General features: G+C 41.0%; 1 protein-coding gene across 1 annotated transcript in view; it reads left to right on the top strand.

Moving 5' to 3' along the window:
• Nucleotides 1-21,050, top strand: part of SERGEF (secretion regulating guanine nucleotide exchange factor) — a 124,489-nt gene that overhangs the window by 22,032 nt on the left and 81,407 nt on the right. Inside the window, exon 9 of the mRNA XM_071761665.1 lies at nt 6,009-6,169. Within this exon, the coding sequence (XP_071617766.1) occupies nt 6,009-6,169 (161 nt within the window). The remainder of the gene's footprint in view (nt 1-6,008; nt 6,170-21,050) is intronic.

The following is a 21,050-nucleotide window of genomic DNA, read 5'->3' as shown; positions in this document are numbered from 1 at the left end:
CTTCCTGGACACATTCCTGTGTGACCTACAGTAGCTAATCCTGCTTTGGCAGTGGGTCGGACTCCATGATCTCCCAAGGTCCCTTCCAACCCCTAACATTCTGTGATTCTGTGATTTGCAATACATCCAAATGTTGGGAATATATTTTGAGGCCGTTCTCAATTGTCTGTGCCAAAGGACAAGAATGTTGTGAAGAAGAGGCAGAGGAACCTTTCTGGTAGTGGTGTGGCTGGTGTGGTGCTGCAAGCAGATGAACATGCACACACCTTCATCCATACTCTGTGAGGGACATGAGCATGTATTTTAGATGATTTGCTGCTGTATGTATAGAGATGCAGATTCCTGTGTTTACAGTCCAAAGAGCAGAAGGAAACTAGACCTCTCTGACCACATTTAATCTCAAATGATATAACATACTCTTGTATGATCTGCTTAACAGGCTGTTAGGAAGTTTTTCTTAATAATCTTTGGACCTCTGTCCTTTTCTCCTAGCTCTCTGAATTCCTGTACCACATGCTTTATTCAGGTTGTACACTGGGATGATACAGAATGCATAAAGTATATCAAATACTCCTTACTTCAACAGATTGTTGAACCCTCTGTCCTTAATTTCACGTATTATTTCCCTGCTGGAAATAAAGGAACAGTTGCAATGAAGCAGTCTGGGACAGCCAGGATGTTCACAGTTGAGGAGTTGAAGTGCTCTTTGGAGTTAGAGCCTCCATGCTCAAGATCAAGGTCTTAGGAAGCATTGTTGCTGTCTTGGAAGAACTGGAAAAGCTTTCCAACGTTGTATGCTTTTTTTTTTTTTTTTTCTCCACAAGTTGTAGAAATAGCTCCTGCCTTTTGTGTCCTCATACTGTATGAAGTCTGGTATGAAGTGCCTCATTTTCTGATGCCTCAGCCAACTCCATGGTTGATGTATTCTGTCCAGTTGACTCACCACTGTGTATGTTTTCTTGACGTCTAATTAAAATCTGTTCTATTCTAATATTAGACACTCCTTGTTATATCACCTTTCATTCTTAAGGAATTAGTCCTGAAACCTCCTTACGCTGTGTGACTAATGTCTTTCTCAAATATTCTTAGAACGTTTTAGAATACCATCTATATTATAGGCAGCACAGTATAGCAATACCTCTGATGATTGCTTAGCACTGTCATAACTCAGTGCTTTCTTTTGCTTAGGATTTTGATGAAACTTTAACCTTTTTGGCTGGAATTTTCCATGCGTTAGTGTTTGTTTCAGCCTGAAATTTCCAACTGAGTTGGAATTTTTGATGTTTGTTTCCAGAGCATCTCAGAGAGAAGACACTTTTAAATCAGCTTTGGGTAGGTTCTGCCACAGAAGAGACAGGTTTGGGGTTCTTTTTAATTTAAACATTTTCCCTAGGCAGATGTGTTCAGCTGAAAAGTAGGAATGATTCGTCATTGGCAGGAGACTAAACATGGGAGAGTGAGTGCTTATCAAACATTACCTGAATCTGGGGAATGAATTTGTGCCAATTAGCAGTGAGACCTGAGTTGATGAGCTCTGAGAAAGACCTAGTTGATTACCTAATCTTTGGCCATTCAAGAAAGCCTTCATAAAAGCAAAAGATTAAGATCTGTCTTTACTTTTTTAATGGATGCTCACCATGTTTGCTGGCCAATGACCATCAAAAATTTGTTTCTCTTATAGCAGCAAAGAGGAAAAAGTAAATTACAATTATTTCTGTTTGTCAACAGAAACAGTTTACATTCTTCTAAACGTTCTCTTGGCTTTGTATGTGCAAGTAGTTCTGTGCTTGCTTGTCCAGTGAAAGAAAAAAAAAAATTGTGGATGGAAAGTGTTTTGTGGTAGTTAAGCATTATTGCTGTCTAGTTTTAGTCCTTCAAATATGCTAGCATTCTTCAGGTTCACTGAATTTATTGAAAAAATTGCAATAGTAGAGATGAGCATATGTCAAAGCATTCGTAAGGCTGACTAAAAGCATTGGGATCACAGTATTCCATGTTCCATACTTCCATTTCAATTTTTTTCCTCAAAAGTCAGACTTGTGAGGAACCCCTGCTGTCTTTTTTACAGGGTAGTGCTGTACATGGTATGCTGGCAGTTCTCATAATGAAACCTCCTTTAATGCTTTAAACTTCAGAAAAAAAACCCCAACAAAAAAACCTGCTTTATTGAAATATTGCAAGACCTCACTAGTACTGCAGGTAGTATGTGACCGGTTTCAATTTTCCTCTGAGCTGCTAGGAAGCTCCAAAGAAGGAAAACCTTTGTGTTCTGAGGAAAAGAGACAACAGTTTTTACCACTGAATTCTTTCAGAGGAAGCATTATCAATGAGCTGAGAGAATGCATCTGAAAAATTGTTGTAAAGATGGCAGAAAAAGACAACCATTGCTGGCAGATTTCTAAGGAAAAATGCATGTATTTCTTGTCTATTTAAACATACAAAGTCGAGGTTTCTACTTTGTATACGAGATCATAAAATCTTAGAATCCCTCAGGATGGAAGGAACCCATAAGGATACTAAAAACTAAACCTCATCAAGAAGAGCATTGCCCAGATGCTCCTCGATTTCTGCCATCATCAACTTGTTGGCAGTGGCACAATTCCCAGTATTCCACATTCCATAAGCTCTAACATTCCAGGAGTTCCAATATTCCATCCTAGGAGACGCCTGTGTCCACCAAACATAACTTCTCTGAGCATGGCACTGCCAGAACCACGGACCTCGTCATGGTGGCCCTGGGCCCCCTTAGCACCCTGGCTACAGCAGCCATTCCTCTTCCCCAACACCAGCTACGGCATCACCATCAGCCCAGGCACCTCCAGCATCCCTCCTTTCCCCTCTCCATCTCTCCCATCACCTCCAGCAAACCCAGCAGCTCTGTCTCCCTGGCAGCTGTGGCACGGGGGCTCAGCAAGGTCCCTGCACCCAAGCTCAGGTACGTTTCCCTCAGGTGGAGAATTCAACTGCATGCCCAGGTAGACACCCCTGGCTCCCAGCCCACTGCATCTCCCATCTCTATTTGCAGACCATCGCTGGGCGGCCACAGGAGGAGCACCAACCAGCTCTGCTGCTGGCCACGGCCCTGCTTGTCTGCCACCTCCTGCCCTCGGGGGACCCCAGGCCTGGCCCAACCAATGCGCCCCCCAGGGCCAGCCTCCAGTCTTGGTGCCCTACAGCTCTCAACAGGGGAGTAGTGGCCTCAGCACCCACAGTGGCATCACCATCCCTCCCTGGCTATCACCACCTCAGCGGCAGCAGACACAGCACAACTTGCCTGCCACAGCCAGCCCGCTGGGGACAGCCCCGGGCAGTGGCAGCCCAGCGGGTGGGGACGTCCCCATGGAAGTGGACACCGTCGGGGAACTTGACATCACCCTCGAGAGTGACGTCCTCATGGAGGAGGACAGTCTGCCAGGTCTTGACATCTCCCTGGGGACTGATGTCCCAATGGAGCAGGACAACCTCTCGAGTGGTGACAGCACCCCGAGCCCATCTGCTGCCCTCGGTGTCCACACCATCAGGGGCACCCTGGCGATTCCACCCTGTCAGCCGGTGTGGTCTGGGGAGGGTCTGCCAAAAAAGACTCTGAGGCCTTTGGATGGCACCCTGGGGGCCGTGAGGGGCAGACAGAACAATCCCAGCAGTGTTCCCGTGGCCAGCAGCCCTGCCAGCACCAGCAGCCCTGTCACCACCAGCAGCCCTGTCACCAGTGACAAGAGCAGCTCAGTCCTGGTGGCCCAGAGGAAGCTCTCTGCCGACTGCGGTGGCCCCAAGGCCTCCAAAGCCACCCTGAGCATGCAGCCCCGCAAGGCCATCAAGAGAAGGGCTGAAGATGTGCAGCAGCGTGTGGGGACAGAGCTGCCACCACCCCAAGGCACCACGTCCCAGCACACCATCCAGCTGGGCAATCCAGGGAAGGAGCAGGGGAAGGACAAAGTGCCCCAAAATGGCGGCAAACGCAAGGCTCCCGCAGACAGGTCTGGGGCGGGAGGGAGGGGTTAGGCCTGTGGCAGGGATTAGAGGGCTTGTGGGGGGAGAGGGGTGGGAACACAGGGGGAGGCAGTGTGGGTGGGAAGAAGGGTGGGAGGGTGGGGCTTTAGTGATGGTACAGTAGCTTTGGTGACTGTTTTCTTCTCGTTTGTTTGTTTGTTTCATTAAAAACCTTTTTCATTAAAATCATTTTGTCCAGAACCTCTGTGTGCCTTCGTGGGATGGGGAGGGAATGCAGGGTCTGCAGGAAATGGCACCAAAGGGCTGCAATAGCATTGCAGATATGCTGAGCCCAAAATCAGATCAGCCCAGCCCTGAAGGTCACCAAGCTGTCCCCAGGGCTGTGACAGTCATAGCGGGGGTGTTGGACAGTGCCTTGAGCAGCCTGGTCTAGGGGAATGTGTCCCTGCCCTTGGCAAGGAGTTTGGAATTAGATGATCCCTAACGTCCCTTCCAACTCTCATCTTTCTAGATTGTAATGATTTTAAAAAATTATTTTCCATCTATGTTAGTGATAACTTGTACTCTTATAGATGAGTATTGCCTCCTGGTTTCTATAGCAAACCTACTGGAAGAGGAGTTGCTGTTTCCTTTTTACCTTGCTGAGGCAAGATTGGACTTGTACTCTGGAATATTTGTGTAAGTGAGGTTTTCACTTCAGAGCCTAAATCTGTGTTTTGACACAAGTCAGTCTTTACTCTGCTATCTACCACAAAAGACAAGGGAGCTAACACAAGGGTTCACTCAAACTTCTGCCATTTTTTGGCCCCACGCTGATTCTGCACAGTTTCAGAAGTGCTCCCTCCCAGATGTAGCTCTCACAAACTTTTGGGGAGTTTCAAAGTGCACATGAAAATTCTTTTCAAATGTGCTAAGGTCAATGTTTTTTCCTGCTCATTTGTTGCTGGACTAATGTTGTGAAATGGTAAATTGTCAGTTTAGACTCCACAAACCAACAGTGCTCACCCCTGTTCCCCTCAAGACAGTTTGACAGCAGCCAAAGGAAAGGGGAGGTTTTTAGCTTCTCCAAAGTTTTTGTTGTTGCATGTCTTAATCCTTGTTTAAGCTCTTAGGGCAGTTGGAGTGGTAACTGCTGTTCCCAAGCCCTCTGTGGGATAAGGCTGCAATTACAAGGGGAGAGATGTGTGTTTTTAACCTGATTTACTTAACTTGGTTGTATTTCCCTCAAATCCAGATTATTTGGTTTAGGATGAGTTCTGTTCTGGAGAGGAGTTTGGGGTTTGATGGAAGTGTGTAAAGAAGTCAAGTTCATTGCAGGTTTCCTTCTGGCCTACAACATGGGTTGCTGCTTCTAGCTGAAAATGAGCTGGTAACATACTGTTTGTATTATATGTCTGTAACATCTTTAATTGGAAGTTCAGAAAGGGCAACTTTTGATGATTTACCTGCTGAGTTCTAGTTACTCCATTAAAAAAATAAAGGTGTCACCTTAGTATGACTTTTTTATTAAAAAAAAAAAATATTGGGAACCAAAGGTAAAAAGTTTTGCTTTATGGATGTTATCCATGGGAGAGAATGACCTTGTGTTGCACAGCAGTGAAGCTGGTATAATATGTGGAGAGAAGGGTGATCAGTACCAGCTGATTTCAATTTAGATTATCTTTCCTTGGCCAATGCCTGATTGAAAACAATCAGGTGCATTCCCAATACTTAATGTCAGCTGTGGTCAGTGTTTTACTCCCTTACTGTCCTGAAGGCTGCTACTCTGCTAATGGAAGTTGTGACAGAAGGTAGGTTTTATCAAGAAAACAAAATCTGTATGTTAAAGACAGGATATGTGAGAGATGTCTGTATAACAAAGACTAGAAATAGAGAGGAATATTTTATGATTTTAGTTTAAATATTTTTTTTCTTCTTCTCCCAGAAGTAACTTTTCACTAGATTTTTTAAGCTTTATACAAGGTGCATTTAGGAGTATTGTTCTAGTTTTGAATTAGTATCCAGATGCTCTAGGAAGCTGAGTGAATAAGTAATCTTGAAATGTGTTTTTTGTTTAGAAACTGGCAAGGTATTCACCTGGGGCAGAGCAGACTATGGGCAACTTGGAAGGCACGCAAGGTTTCCTGATGGGCAAGAAGCATGCACAGCATCTGAACCACACTTGGAGCTGGTGTCTAACATCCCTGTTTCAGTGCCTTGCCTAAATGGAGCATCTCAGGTAAAGATGAAAATTACTGTGTTTTCCAAGGTTTTTTTTTGGTTGCTTTAAAATAGTCAGAACAATTTCCTCAAAAAACCTTTACACATGCTGCAGTACAAGCCATCACTGCTCTTCCTGTAAGCTCAGAAGTTAATATGATTCAATGATTTCAAATTTCTTGAAAGACTTTTGTATTCAGAAACTGATTTTCCTTGGTGGAAGTAGAGTTACCATTAACAGAAGATGCCAAGCTCTCTGAGGGGTTAATGTGTGCAGGAGGTTGTTGCATCTGCAGTACAGCTTGGCAGCTGAGGGGGGACCCTGCCCAGTTTAGTACTAGTTTTGTCTGAAGCCCTCTGTAACTGTTTAGCCAATGGCTCTTCTCTAGCTAGTAAGTAATAATGCCACAGATTCTAAAATATTTTTCTACCTTATAACATCCTTGAGTGATATTGCAGGTTTTCTTTTCATATAGCTAATTTGATACAAAACAATTTGTCCTCAAGCATCAAGATGATGAGAAAGAAAAACTAGTCAAGTTATTTGCTATAGTCATCAACATGCAACAGATGTACTGTCTCCAAACCATTTCTTTGGCTTTTTAGTAGCTCAGGGACTGCATATGACAATTGGCCTGTTGGCAGGCAATATGCAGGTCTCTTCTGGGCAGAACCATCTCCCTGTGGGACAGCTGGCAGGCAAAATGCAAGGGGTAGGTATGGGCTGACAGCTGCAATGTATGTACTACATCTCTAGCCCCTGGTAGTTTTCCATGGTGAGACTTTGGTTTGAAGAATCAGCCTCTGCCCTTTCCTGTCCTCAGTGTTACAAATGTGAAGTTGAGCTTTGGAGCCCAGGACACTGCAATAACAATTTATTTAGTCAGTGTTGACTCCACCGAGTCTCAAAACAGCTTTCTTATTCATTTTGAGATGGCTGTCCCTGCTTTTGTCAACTGGATACCTGTAGAGAACACCACTATTAAATCTGTTTCAATCTGTTTTTCATTTGTGCTTTGGGCAATGCCTCAAGTATGTAGTTCTGTTGTTTCTTGTGCAATACAGAGCAAAGGCAGCCATGGCTTTTGCACAGGGGAACTTACGCCTGGCAGGACAAGTGATCCATGAAGGTGAAGGAAAGGGATGCATTCAGATACATTTCTTGAAAAGGAAGAGAAAAAACTATTTCATCTTTGTTCTGCTGCCCTCAGCACTGTTCTTATAGACCTATGAGAGACCTGATTTGAGTGATTAGCAATGGCAGTGTTCTGGAGCAGTGTTCTGTCATTGTTTTACAGAGCTAAGGGCATGAAAATGATTTAAAAGCAGTGATTAAGAGCTGGCATCATTTGTACCCTAAGAAAGCTGTATTGATGAGAAAAGGAAAAAAACAGATAATAAGAGCTTAAATTACTTCACTTCAAGATTACAAAATAATGCCAGAGCTAGAATTTATTCTTAAAAATGCATTGAATTGCAGTATGGAGGCTCTGTAGAGTGTTAGCTGGTTTTTGTTTCCACATTTGTTGTCCTATTGAGATGAGGTTTGATTTGAAAACCTAATGGAAGGGAACACAGAAAAGATGAGTTCTTTTCCCTGTTCACCTTGAATTAACAATTCTAATTTGCATGTTTAATGCAGAGATCCAGTTTAACAGTTGAGGATTACAAATAATTATTTTTATCCATGGTCTAGTTTTATAAATCACTTTTAGTGACTGATCTGAATTTTTGGCAAAGTTGTGGTCTGCTGATTGCCTTTGCACTTCAGTTAATATTGTTAAAACCAAAATGGAGAAACTAATCTATGGATTAGAGAACAGCTATAAAAGTCCCACTAGCTTACCTTGAGGACAGTGCAGTAGATATAATCTCCTGTACTGCTCCTTACCTCCATGCCCATAACTTATCTGCTTCCTCCATAAAAGACTAGGAATTCTGTTTTCTTTGTGCTTCAACTAAAACAATGTTTGTGTCTGTCTGCCACTCCAAAACCTGATTTTTGAAGTGTTGTGAGTGACCTATTCTATTGTGAGTTTTACTTCATCTGAACAAACTCATTTGGAAGCATTGACCTTGAGAAATATGAGCACTTTTTTCCTTTCAAAGGGAACAATAGAAGAACAAAAGCCTGAGTTTTAGATAATTATCTACAGATCTCAGTATATCTTCCTGGCAGTTTGAAAGGAGTCTGTGGACGTCAGGCTCCTGGAGTCTCATGTGTTTAAACTTTGTGAATTATGCAATTGCAGGTCTGTTTATTGTTTTCTTTTTAGTACTTCAGTGCATAACCACCCTGGGATAGGATAAGGCACTGAAAAAGGAACTTCAGGCTGTAGCCAAAGTGAGTTCTGTGAGACATTATGCATGCAGTGCTCTTGTGTTGTGGGGCGTCCTTGATTGGACCTCTTCAGAACATCTGACTCATCTGCTGCCTGATGTGCATTCATATCCACTGCTCTTCAGATGAAAGGACAATTAAATACAAATTGATGAAGTATGATGAGCCTCTGTATTTAGCAAATGCTACAAAGACCTGGTTTAATGTTTCCTCCTTGTAATAATGTTTTTCCAGTCCGTTTGATATTTTTGGGTTTAATAGCTATCAATCTACTGTTTGTGGTATGTTTAGCATGTCATTCACATTGCAGCAAACATTTGCTGCAGCACTAAACAACTGAGAAGTCATTGTGCAGTGCTAAATATTTCTTGCTGAACGAGTGGTAGGAAGCTGGGTACTGAAACAGCATGGTTTAGGGGAAGGTGTTGCTGCCCATGCAGAGGAGTTGGAACTGGTTGACCTTTAAAATCTCATCCAACTAAACCGTTCTATGATTGTATGATTGAATGAAGGGCTACTGTAATTTCTGACATGCAGCACTGTGGAGCCATGTTTTCATCATATTCTTTCTCTTATTAAAGCAGGCTGTGCTAAATTACAGTTTTCTGAGGAGGGAGATCTGAAATTATAGCTAAGTTGAAAGAACTGAGTGTGACACAGTGTCACTTTTGGGTAAGTGACTTACCTGGCCTGATTCCCTCCTCAGTTTTACCAACTTAAGTCTTGATGGTGGATGTAAAGTCCAATTGTACCAGGAAATGAAAATAATCCATGGATTTATGCCAACCTGTACCTGCTGTGTTTATCCTGATCCTACTGTTGCCCTGAATTCCAGGGTGTATGCCCAGTTCTCCATAGGATCCTGTTTTTTAGGGAATGCCATCACAAGTACACGTATTTTCATGGCCCTTGGACTGCAAAGTTTATTGCCACTCTTTTCAGTGGCAGTTGCAGTAATGTGATGTTTAATTTAAGCATTTGAAAGTAACTTTGATTGCATTTATCTGGCAAAATATTAAGCATCAACCTGCAAGATATCTACTGTGATAATAATTGGGTATTATGTGACTGGGAGGTTAACTTACAAGCATCTTTACTGCTTTAATGTATAGACACAATCATATTGAACACAGAAGCTTCTAGCTTACAGAAAATGACAACTGGTTTTGTATTTTTTGACTTGGAGAAAACTTGTAGAGGCCTCTGTAAGTAAAGCTGTAGATGAGACTTTAAAGGGTATTAAAAGAAATACCATGATAGTGTTACATGTACATCATGTCTGGGCTGTGTGTGGGTTTTATATATTTAGTTGGTTGACTGGGTACCATAAATATTTGTGGCTATGTTCTTTATTATCAAAGCAAGAGTTTTGTAATTTTTTGGAAGAGAAACAACAAATAGAACTTTCTTAAATCGGATTTTAATGCTCAGAGTTTGAGAATATATGTGTAGCAACTGATCCATTAACCTGCTTGACAAACCAAAAAAGGTTATCCAAAGATCCAGCTCAATAGAAGTGATGTGAAAACAGTTTCAGTACATTCTGTTCCTTTTTTTTTCTTTGATTTGCCAGCTTGCCTTGAAACTCTTAATTGTGCCATAAAAACAGATGTGGGCCTTTTAACTGAAATTCATAGTTAAATGGGGTTCTTACTTTGCAATACTTATAGCTAACAATAAAACCAAGCAGGGGTTGGGAGTGGAAATAAGAGAAATCACATAAACCTGGTGCAACAGCAAATCAGCTGGAAAGCTGAGGACAGAACCCAGGTGCTACCTATTGCACTCCAGCCCTTAACTCATTAAGTTTTCTCCCAGGTGATTTCACTTGAAGGGAAAATTAGCTGATACATGTTCCAGACAGGTCAGAGCACTGCTTCACTTTGGTGCTGAACTTCAGTTAGTGTGTGCTGCTTTCTTTCCACTTTTTATATAGTGCTGTCCATCCAGTGATGTTTTGTGAGGAGAAATTGCTGTAGGAGAGGTAAGGTCATCTTTTACTGAAGGGTTTGTGAGGGCTTTCTGGAAAGGTTAACTAAATTATTCTTGTTCTTAAGTTTAAGTGGAATTTCTCCCTTGGAAAGCAAATAGTACTGTTGTTAGGGTTTATTTGTCTGTTTGGGCTTTTTTTCTTTTTATTTTTTTCTTCCATCCTGAATTGATGTGTTTTACAAGTTGGTCTTGTTCTATGTCCTTTGAGAAATGGCATTGTTTAATGTTCCTTGATGGGTGCAGGTGGGTTTTGTTGTGTTTGTCTTAAAGATTCAGGGATAAAAATGGTAATGCAGAGATGGTCCCTTTTAATTTTTTTGCAAGAGTGGAAATCAAGTTCTTGGCTTATCAATTCATTTTAAGTGACAATAAAGGAAAGTAAAGGCCATGGAGAAGTAGGTTCTGAGTACAACTCACAGGGCAAATGAGAAGTTGCCATCAAAGATGAAAATAGAATCCAAATTGTTGAAATTATCATTAGTTGGGGAAAAAAAGCCCAAATAGGATTTATCAAAAGAATGAAACTGCAGTCTACATATGAAATACAGAAAGTCTGTGTTAGATTAGGGGTGTGTGTGTGTGATCTGCATGCCCTGTGTGGGAGAATAACACTCATCTTGGTGACCAGCAGTACAAGATTTGAGGGGAGTTTACAGTAATGTCACAGGAAATGAGAAAATAGGATTTATGTTTTTGGTCAGTCAGTTCTCCCTGTTGGAGAGAAAACTGACAACAGTAACAAACTGCTGGAATTCAAATGCAAGGTTTTGGCTGTGGAGTTACCCTATTTATTCTGTGCTTTTCTTATCCCATTAAGGCATGATCATAGTTTGAAAAGACTATCTTGTGCAAGGTTTTTACATTTATACTCATTTTAATACTCTAATAATTTCTGGAAGTTAGGACTACTGGTGTTTAGGTGACAAAGGTTCCTCTGGAAATACCACTCTGCTTCATGAACTGTGTAACTATAAATTAGTTGTGATTTTATTGCAAATAATTTGGTGAAGATCAGCTGTTTAACACCAGATGAGAGAATGGGAAGCTTTGCTTTCCTCTTCTCCCTGTGGTTATAAGCAAAGCCTAAATCACCAGCTCTAGATGTGTGATTTTTGGAAAGCAAAGAGGAGATGATACTGTTTCCCAGCACCAGGCTTCCTATCCCCCATGCCAATTTATCTGCAGCTGGCATTGCAGGAAGGAGATGGGAAGTCCTATTGGAAGCCAGGATGGCAGTGTCCCAGAGAGCACATCTGGTGTGAGTACAAACTAGAGACTTTCCAGTTGTCACTTTTGCAGCTGAGGCTTGGTTTAAAATGACCAAAATTGCTTTGCTGGGGTTGTACTGGTTGCAGCCAGGGGTCAAGTTGCTTTGTGTAATGTGTGTGAGAGACCAGGAAGGGTTGGGGTTGGTTTGCCTGCAATTTGGGTGAAGCAGAAGATGACTGATGTGAGATGCACCCAGCATGTGATGACTGAGCTGTTAGAAATGTGAGTGTGGGCAGTGTCTTCATCTTCATAATGCATAAATTCATTTTCTGTTTGATAGCCTGTTGCAATTAGAATTCCAAATTAATAACCCCCTTGGAGGAGGAAATGGAAACAGACTAAAGCTACTTGCAACAGTAGCCATGGCTTGTGCAGACAGATGTCAGGAGTGTAGCCCTAAAAATGACACCAAATTAGCAGTTGTATTTAATGAGCCTATTAATAGCAAAATTACTAATCTAAGTTGTATTGATTGTAACTCTGTTACATGCATAATATGGCCTGCATAAGCTCATATTGTATTCTTTAAATTAAAAATACTGACTGGGACCCATCCTTCTGTGCAGATTGCTCTGGGAATCTGGTCCCATCATGACTGGGACTCTGAACCCAGAGACAACCAATTGCACCTCTGAAGTGTTTCTTTGCACCAACACATCCCATAAATGTTCACCAGTGCCATTCAGGTCCATGATGCAGTTAATGCCTACCAATCAAACAGGGGGAGTGCTGCAAAATTCCTTAAAAAATGTACTTGGTGTTGAGCCAACATCTCTTTGAGCAAAATCTGTGGAAGGTGACAACTGTTGGTGCAGAAATCCAGTTCTGCTGGACTGAGGTTGTTTCAGTTTCCTTCTTCATCCATAATGAGCCTAAGTAGAAAAGTTTCAATATAAAAAGCAGCCATACTAGTTTAACATGAACCAGGTCTAACCCAGGATATATTCATGGGCATGATCAAAATCCAAGTGAAAAATATGATCTGAAGCAAGAGGTTGGTGGAGAAGGCCCTAAAGCATGCAGGTTTTCATTCTCAATTTGTCATTTGAACTGTTACAGAGAAGGGATTAACAAATCTATGCAGGCTAAAACGAGAGAAAATCAATAAAACTGTAGTGAACTGGAACAAAGCTATCAATTTACAGTGTTTTCTGCAAAGAAATCTCATCCATACCTACTTTTCTGGATAGAAAAAAAATATGCAAAACCAATTATTTGGGATGAGAAATTTTTTACCTGGATGATCCCAGAACTTCAGATCAAGAAAATTCTGGTGTAAATTCTGCTTATGTTTCCTTTCTCTGTTGTGTTGATGAATTTTATTGGCAGGTTCAAAAGCAGTGGACTCTTAAAAAGCAAACAAACAATCCCAAAAAGCAAGGAGAAATATAGAGGGGTAATTTTTAAGAGTTTATCCTTAATAAGTAGCATGCATTATGAAGCTGGAAATATGCTGGGCTGCTGGGTGATATAGTCCATGTGAATGAGACAGAAGAGATTACAGTGTTTTCAACTCTACCTCTTTATTGAGTTGTTCCATTGATCCTTTCAAACTCATTTGTCAATGTGAGGCCATAGGAGGCAGTGCTGTTCAGGCCAGCACCCAGACTGCTTCTCCCTGCTTTTAATTTGAGGATTTTGGTTTGAACTTGGGCTATGAGGTGATGGTGTTTGTTTTCACTTGTCTGATGTTTCCAGCTTTCACTTACCAATGAGTCATTTAAGTGATGAGGCCTGACCTTTGTGGATGTTGGAAGTTATTGTAAAGCTACTGTTCAATGAAAGATTTAGGAAAAAGAGAAATTTGTGTTTCTGATGTGATGCTGAAAGTTGTTGCTATGCCATGGCACACAGCAAGTTTCAGACTGATTTACTGGGCAGCTTGCTAAATGACAGGCATCTGTTTGTCTTTCCACCTGGCAGCTCATCTCCTTTGCCTTTTGGCTGCCTTGCCTCTAATTTAAACTGAAATAGTAAAAGACACAAGCTACCTCTGAACTTTGTGTTTTTTACATGATCCACTGTGGCCTGTACCTTTGCCCCAGCATTCAACCAACAGAATGTGTTCTTGAAAGGAGAAGAAAGTAAAAATTATACATCTAATCCTGTGAGGGCAAAAATGCCAAACTGTTTCCTTTTTTAACACTTACCTAAGGGTCTTCTGACAGCTCACTGCTGAGATTTCCAAATTCAGTGGGTGCTGCATGTAATCAGATACCAGCAAGGAGTGCCAAGACATTTACATTGCAACCTTTTTTTATTTATTTTTTAATTGTAGAAAAAGCAAATAAAAACCTTAAGGGTTTTTAAAAATTTAATTATCAGGGAGAAAACTGATTAGAGTTCCTTAGAGGTATGATTCCACAAATGCCACCTCTTATATTTTGCCAGTTTAGCTCCTATTTTCCCATTCCTCCTTCTCTTCCCAGGTGTAGAGCTAATGTAAACAATCCCTTCCTTACTAACAAATGCCTAAGGAGCCAGCAAGGAGTTTTTACTATGTGTTTATTTTTCCAGGGCATTGTTTAGTGTAATGTATGTGCTCTTAAATTATCAAGCATGAAATAGCCACTTTTCCTACTGGCAATTGCTTCAGTAGAATTCCCTTCTAGTGCTTTAGTCCAGCTTTGAGTTGCCAAGGTTTACCTGCAGCCTTCACTGTTAATTGATTTCACACTTTGAAAGTGGAAACCTGTTCAAAGCCTTGAAAAATCTGAGACCTGGGTTTATTTCTATAGAAAGAAAAATTAAAAAAAGGCAAACTGCTGAACCTTACAAGAGACTGAGGGGGAAGGGGTGAAAGCCACTTAACAAACTTTGTCTAACAGATTTCAGCCCCTTTAATCCAGACAGATACCATCCTGTCTAACACTTGATTAAGTGCTGTGACAAGGTACATCACAGGTGTCTATGGCTCTGCAATTCCTTTACTGCTTTTGTAGGTGCCAAGGTGTAGCATGTAGTGTTTGTAAGCTCTTTGTTCTCAGACAGTGTTCAGGGTCTTCAAGGATAACTGGTTCTGTGTGTGAGGCCTCCTTTTGCAGTCAGATTGGCAGCAAGCCAGGGAGAAAAGAGCATTTATTCTCTGATGTGGGGTTTGTGCTCGGCATGCCATGCCAGGGAGAATTCTAATAAAGTCATTTTATCTGAGGACTTCACATGTAGTAATGCTAAGTACATGAGGGACTACTGATGTACCACTGCTGAAATTAAAGACACATTCCAGGTTGCATGTTCAACCCTCTTTTGCCTGTGCTCTCCTTCTAACACTTTACTTACTGACAACTTCTTTCAGATAGCTTGCTTACTACAAGGCTTTCAAATTATGCTGCTACTTATTTTTGGCAACGGGCAATATGCTTCAGAAACATCTCTTCATTGAGTGAGAATGCATGTGCTTTGTCTTTGCTGTGGCTGAAAAAGAAACATTTTGCTGCTGCTGCTTTTGTTATTATAGGGCAATTGATATAACTATCAAACTTGATAGTATGAGAAATCAGGACTAAATTCTGAAATCTAATCCAAAGGAGAGCCACAAAAATTATCAGACTGGAGCACTCCCCTATGAAGCCAGGCTGAAGAAGCTGGGGTTGTTCAGCCTGGAGGAGACTCTGAGGTGACCTTATAGCAGCCTTCCAATATCTGAAGGGGACTACAGGAAAGCTGGGGTGGGGTTTTTTGCATGGGTGTGTAGCCAGAAGACAAAAGACTATGGTTTAAAACTTGAAGAGGGGAGTTTTAGGTTAGATATTAGGAAAAAATTCTTGCTGTTCCATGATTCTGTATTTGTCTTAGACAGGATTCATTGTGATGCCCCTGTATTGTATGCTTATACATTTATTGAGAGAAATGTCTAATATTCCAAACAATACTCATGCTTGGATTCCATCAAGCTTTCTATTTTCTTTTATATTCCGTACTATATGTTGGCTGATATTCAGGGAGAAAATGAATCAAAACATTAAAACACTTGGAATGGTGATGCTAAGTTAGTTTTATGTGTGAACTAAGAAAAACTATGAATACTAGATTTGCTCTTCAGCAAAGCTTCCAGCAGCTTCTCACAGGAGCCACCCCTGTGGGCCCCGTGCTTTCTGCACCCCACTGCTCTAACCCAAGACTCATGGGAAGACAGAGAAGTCTGAAGTAGCAAAATTCCAGGTGTTGTGCTTCTGTTGTTCTATGTAATTGAGATATGCCTGCTTATAACTGAAGAAGAATACTTTGGTTTTAGAGAACTGGTGTTGAAGACCCGTGTTACATTTGTCTGAGCTGCACCTCACAAGAGCTCAGGAAATTTGCCTTCACTTGTAGTTTGTTTAGTAAAGGTCTCATGTAGGACCACAATCATTACATGTGTTACCTGTAGCTTCCTTGTCAGATATTTCACTTCTGTGTTTTTTTCCCATCTTTCTTTTGCTCTCTTGCCCAAGAGAGTTGTTCTTGTGTAGACCTACTGAGAGCCATCTGGTGTGGCTGCTGGGAAGCCAGTGCTGCTGTCAGGGTTTAACACTGGCCTGGCAATTAAACCGAGTAACAGACACTCTCTATTAATCTCTCTCTCCTCCCTGATAAGAAAGGAGAGAGAATAAGGGAGAGAGACTTATGGGTTGGAAACTAAACTACACAACTTTAATGAAACAGTAATGATAAATAGGAAAAATTACTAAATATATACAACTATACAAGAAAATGGATACCACGTTCCTCCCCCCTTTCCCCCAGTAGCTCTCACGTCACCACCGAGGCTGCAGGGCAGCCCTGGGAAAGTCCAGGCTGGACTCCTGGAGTCGGCAGCAGTTGGGAACTGGAGGCAGGAACACACAGATATGGGCTGGGATGATCAGGAGCACAGGCAGACGAACGGATGGGATCCTTCCAGGATGCTGAGTGAAGGAAGGGAAGCAGGAAGGGCAGGCAGCCGGAAGCTGGAAATCTGGCTTGGCCCTCGTGATCCCTCAAATTTATACTGAGGATGAGGTGTATGGGATGGAATACTCTGTTTGGTCAATTCTGGTTGCAGGTGGGACCTCTTTATGTTTTCCTCAGAGCTGAGCAGTGTCCTTAGCTCTGCATACCAGTCTCTAGCAGTAACTATAAACATCAAGTGTTATCAGTCCTAGAAGCACACACTGTCTGAGAAACTTGCTGTTAATTTCAGCAAGTGCAACTACTTACAGGAGACTTAGCTGAAAGCAAAAGTACAAGACAGAAAATCACCTTTATCCTGGCCCAAACCAGGACAGCTGCACACCTAAAGAAGCCTCTCACACTGTTTGCCTTTGTCTTAGTGCTGGACCTGCACCTGTGAGAGAAGGGCTGCAGACACAGCTTTGTTACCTTTTTTTAAAAAAGAGTAAATGTGTGTTTTGTCATAAAATTTTGGATACTTCAGTATGTTATTTCTCAGATAAAAGACTCTCTGAACTTTGAGGAAAAGGAGTGTTCAAGTGCTGTGAGCAGATGCCCTTGGCATTTGAAAAATTTTTAAGGTCTACAGTCTGTAGTACTCTTGACTGGAGATCTGAAATGCAGCACGAATTTCTGGGCCAAGTTTACACTTGTGTTCTGCATTATCCTGTTACCCACCATGCTGTAAAACCATATGATTGCTCAGCTTCTGTTGGCTGTCATAAACTAATATTAGAAGTTATATATCTGAGATTCTTGAAGATAGTGATCATCTCTGAGAATCTGAAGTACATGTCTTAAGGCAGGCTTTTCTTGAGAGCCCTGGGGTAATAGTTCTGGGCTTTAATAATTATATCTCAATTGTGTTTTTACAAAGTCTTAAACCCTAAACTTTAGGTTTTAATACCAAAGTGAAATAATAAGATTTCAACACTTTATTGTCTATTGAAAAAAAAACCCTCTTGTTTTTGAGCCAGCTTCACAGTACTGTTGTAGCTTGAACTGAATTTTAAAAATGTTTTTGAATAACAATGTTCTGGTTCTCATTTGTCCAGCATCTAGTTTTACATTCAGCTGTGAAGAGTAGGCTTGATTGGGCCTGTTGATTTTAGAAATAAAGTAAAGCTGAAGTTGATTAAGTGTAACAGTAGTTGGCTCAGTGCAAATGTTTTTAAGGAATTAAACATTTACTTAAGGGTAAAAATAAGCATTTTGGCTGTCTCAGCTTTGTCTCTGAGGGGCAAGTGGATACATTGGCTAATAACTTGGTCAGTGAAATGGTGAGAGAAGGAAACATTTGTAGTCAAACCTCATTTTTTAATAAAATTGAAGAGCACAAAAAAAGGCAGTTTTAAAATGTGCTGCTGTATTGCTGTGGGTGCCTTGCAGCTTCCAGTTCATGTGCCATGGTGTAGGTTTTTTTTTTTTTTTTTTAATTGGATTTGAGAAATCTGGAATTGGGCCAGAGGGTTATGTGTTCCAGGAAATGACTAAAAGTCAAATTGTGTCTAAATGACTCTTTAACTGATCACAAAGCCACTGGAATATGTGTTATCATAGTGACTGAAAAATTCCTTAGTCATATCAGAGAACTTATTTTTAGTTAATGTAACCCTCTTCATTCTGGTACTGCTTTGGTCTCTGATCTATTGGAGTCAATAAGTTTTGAAGTTTGAGTTTCCAATGGCCTTTGCCATGTTAATGTGTCTTTAATGCTTTGAAAGCAGAATTTGTTCTTGTGAAGGTTTGCAGAGCAGTAGCATGTAGCTCTTTAGAGAAGTGTGAACTTTAACAGCAATATTATGAACCTAACCCAGTTTATTCTAATGCTGGTGTAGCTGCAGTGTTGAAGGCAGCATAGTATTTTCTGTTCTAGCTTTCTGTTTGGTGGCCCAAATTTAAGAAAGTGACTTCACAGAATAACCTTGGTTGGAAAAGACCTTCAGGATCATGGAGGCCAACCATAAACCAACCACTTTCCACTTGGGAGGGAAGCTTCCATGTTTTCCCTCTCTTCTGAATCATCTTTATTTTGAAACAGTGACCCAAAGCAACCCATTCATCCTAAAATTATTGGAGACTTGTTCTCCCATTGTTGATGTTGTTCTGAGTAAATACTTAAAGAACTTGGAAGAACTGGAATCCTCACCATGAGAACAACAAAGCAGTGGAACAGGCAGCCTTGGGAGGTTGTACCATTTCTGTTCTTACAGAATGGAAAAGATCCACCTGGGTAAAGCCCAAGCAATGTGGTCAGATCTCTGAGCTGACTTGGCTGTGAGCAGAACCAGAAACCTCCTGAGGCCCCATTGAACCTGAATTATCCTGTGATCTTAAGAGCGTGTTTCTGTCATCAAAACTGTTTTCACACATGCTCAAAATTCAGAATTATGGAGACTGAATCCAGTGCTGTAATATAACAAGCTATCAGAGGGATGAGTTTTCAGGTTATTTGTTAAAATGCACTGAGCAAGGCTCAAATCAAGTTCAGTTTGCAGAAGTGATTTGTCTTACTGGGAAGGGAACCAAGGAGAGAGAAGAAAATCAAAGAAATCATTTTTTTTTTTTTTTTTTTTCTTCCCCCCTGTCAGCTGTAATCCACATTTTAGGCAGAGCAAGATGTATAGAAGCATTATGTAAGCAGTTCAGCACTCTCAATGTGCCCCTCTGGATAAAATAAGGTGCTTGTATTACTCTGTGATAGGGTAGAAGCGGGCATCTTCTTTCCAGTATTGGCTTGTGGAGAGGAAGGCAGTAACAGAAATAGCAACTTGGAAAAAAAACCTGCTTCATGGTTCAGTGGTTCTTTGTTGTTATTTTGTTTTAGGCCAGAAGCACTAAAATTAGCTGTCCTCTCCCCTTTGTTTGTGTTCGTTTTGTACTCCAAAGTTTGCAAAGTTAGGAAATGTGTTGAGAAGCTGCTCTGTGGTTTAAGTATCCATACACAGAATATGAGAGCCCTTGATCTGGATGCTTAAAATGATAATTTGATTTTTCAGGGTTTGCTCGGCTGTTTCTTTAGTTATGTGCCATTTTTGAGCATAAATAGATCTTTGGTCATATAAAATTAAATCACATTAAAGCAAAACTGTCAGCATATACCAAATTTATAATAGGTTTAATTCTATGCCCTTCTCACTGTCCTCTGTTTTGTTTTTGAGTAGTAATAGGCTCACAGTCTGTGTGACAGATATGCTGTTGAAATTAGTTCTCTATAAATGGAGCCTCTGCTCTTCAGAAAATTAAAAAAAAACCCCAATATCAGCAATGTTATGTTTTTCTGCAAGGGTAAACAGAAAGCTGAAAGGAGACAGAATTGTTTAGAGGTGACACAGATGTGACTTTGTCATCATTAAAATGTTTTTTTTGGAAAAGACTCCTGATTCAGGAGAATCATTTTTGAGTGTTTCTTCTGAGTTTCAGTATTAGTCATCCAGAATCATGTATGCTGTCTGCAGCTCTTTTTAAGGATCTCTGCTTGTCTGAACAAGTTCCCTTTATTTATATTCTTTCTCAGAGTGGTGCAAGTGAACCTTTAAACACAAAGCTAATTTTTTCACCTCAATTACTTGACACATAAAGTCAATTTGATCCACAAATAACTGTGCTAGAGAGAAGGCTCTTGCTTTTAATTCTTTTCTATTTATGCCTGGACTTCTGGTTTGAATTAAAGACCTCACAGTCAGTTTTGTGGAAAACCAGCAGGTAGCCCAAGGTTTTACTTTTCTTTGGAATTTGCAAGGCAGCTATAAGGAACCTTTTCTCTTCTTTGTAAGAGAAGCAATGCAGCTGTTCTTACAAACCATGTTGCTTGTGGGTCTGGTTTCAGGATGATGAATTCATTGGGTTTGAAGAGCTGTGTATTTGCAAGCCACCTAAAGCACCTCCCTTTTTCTACAAGCTGCCTTGGCTTTTCAAGGTTTGATGTATCATGTATAGCTGGTATTTCCTTCCCTTGTGGTTTCCACCTGCAGGAGAGGATAAGGAATGGAAATGCAGTTTTTCAAGGCAGGTAAAACAGTTTTGAGAGTGTGCTTGGGTACCTTCTGCACATGGTAAGTCTGACTGGAATAGATACAGTGGTGTGGAAGGCTGCAAAATAAAGTCCAAGGAGGCCAAGTCTAATAAATGGCATAGATCATTGGTGTTGAGCAGAAGAATCTTATTCTCTTGCTTTTTTCAGTCTGTAACAATTTAAAGTAAATTGTTTTTTGTTTGTGTTCTCCCAGTGGCTTGAAATGTGGCTCAGTGCAGATGATGACTGCTGGTGTTGCAAGCTGTGAAACCAGTTACAAATCTGAATAGCTCTAAGCACTAAAGTGGTACATCCTACACTTGTAGCTGCAAAGGTTTATCAGTTTATTTGAAGAGAGTGAAAGGGTGCCAC

This window comes from Heliangelus exortis, chromosome 18, assembly GCF_036169615.1.
Source record: "Heliangelus exortis chromosome 18, bHelExo1.hap1, whole genome shotgun sequence".
NCBI lineage: Eukaryota > Metazoa > Chordata > Aves > Apodiformes > Trochilidae > Heliangelus > Heliangelus exortis.
This window is presented reverse-complemented; position numbering and strand designations above follow the sequence as displayed.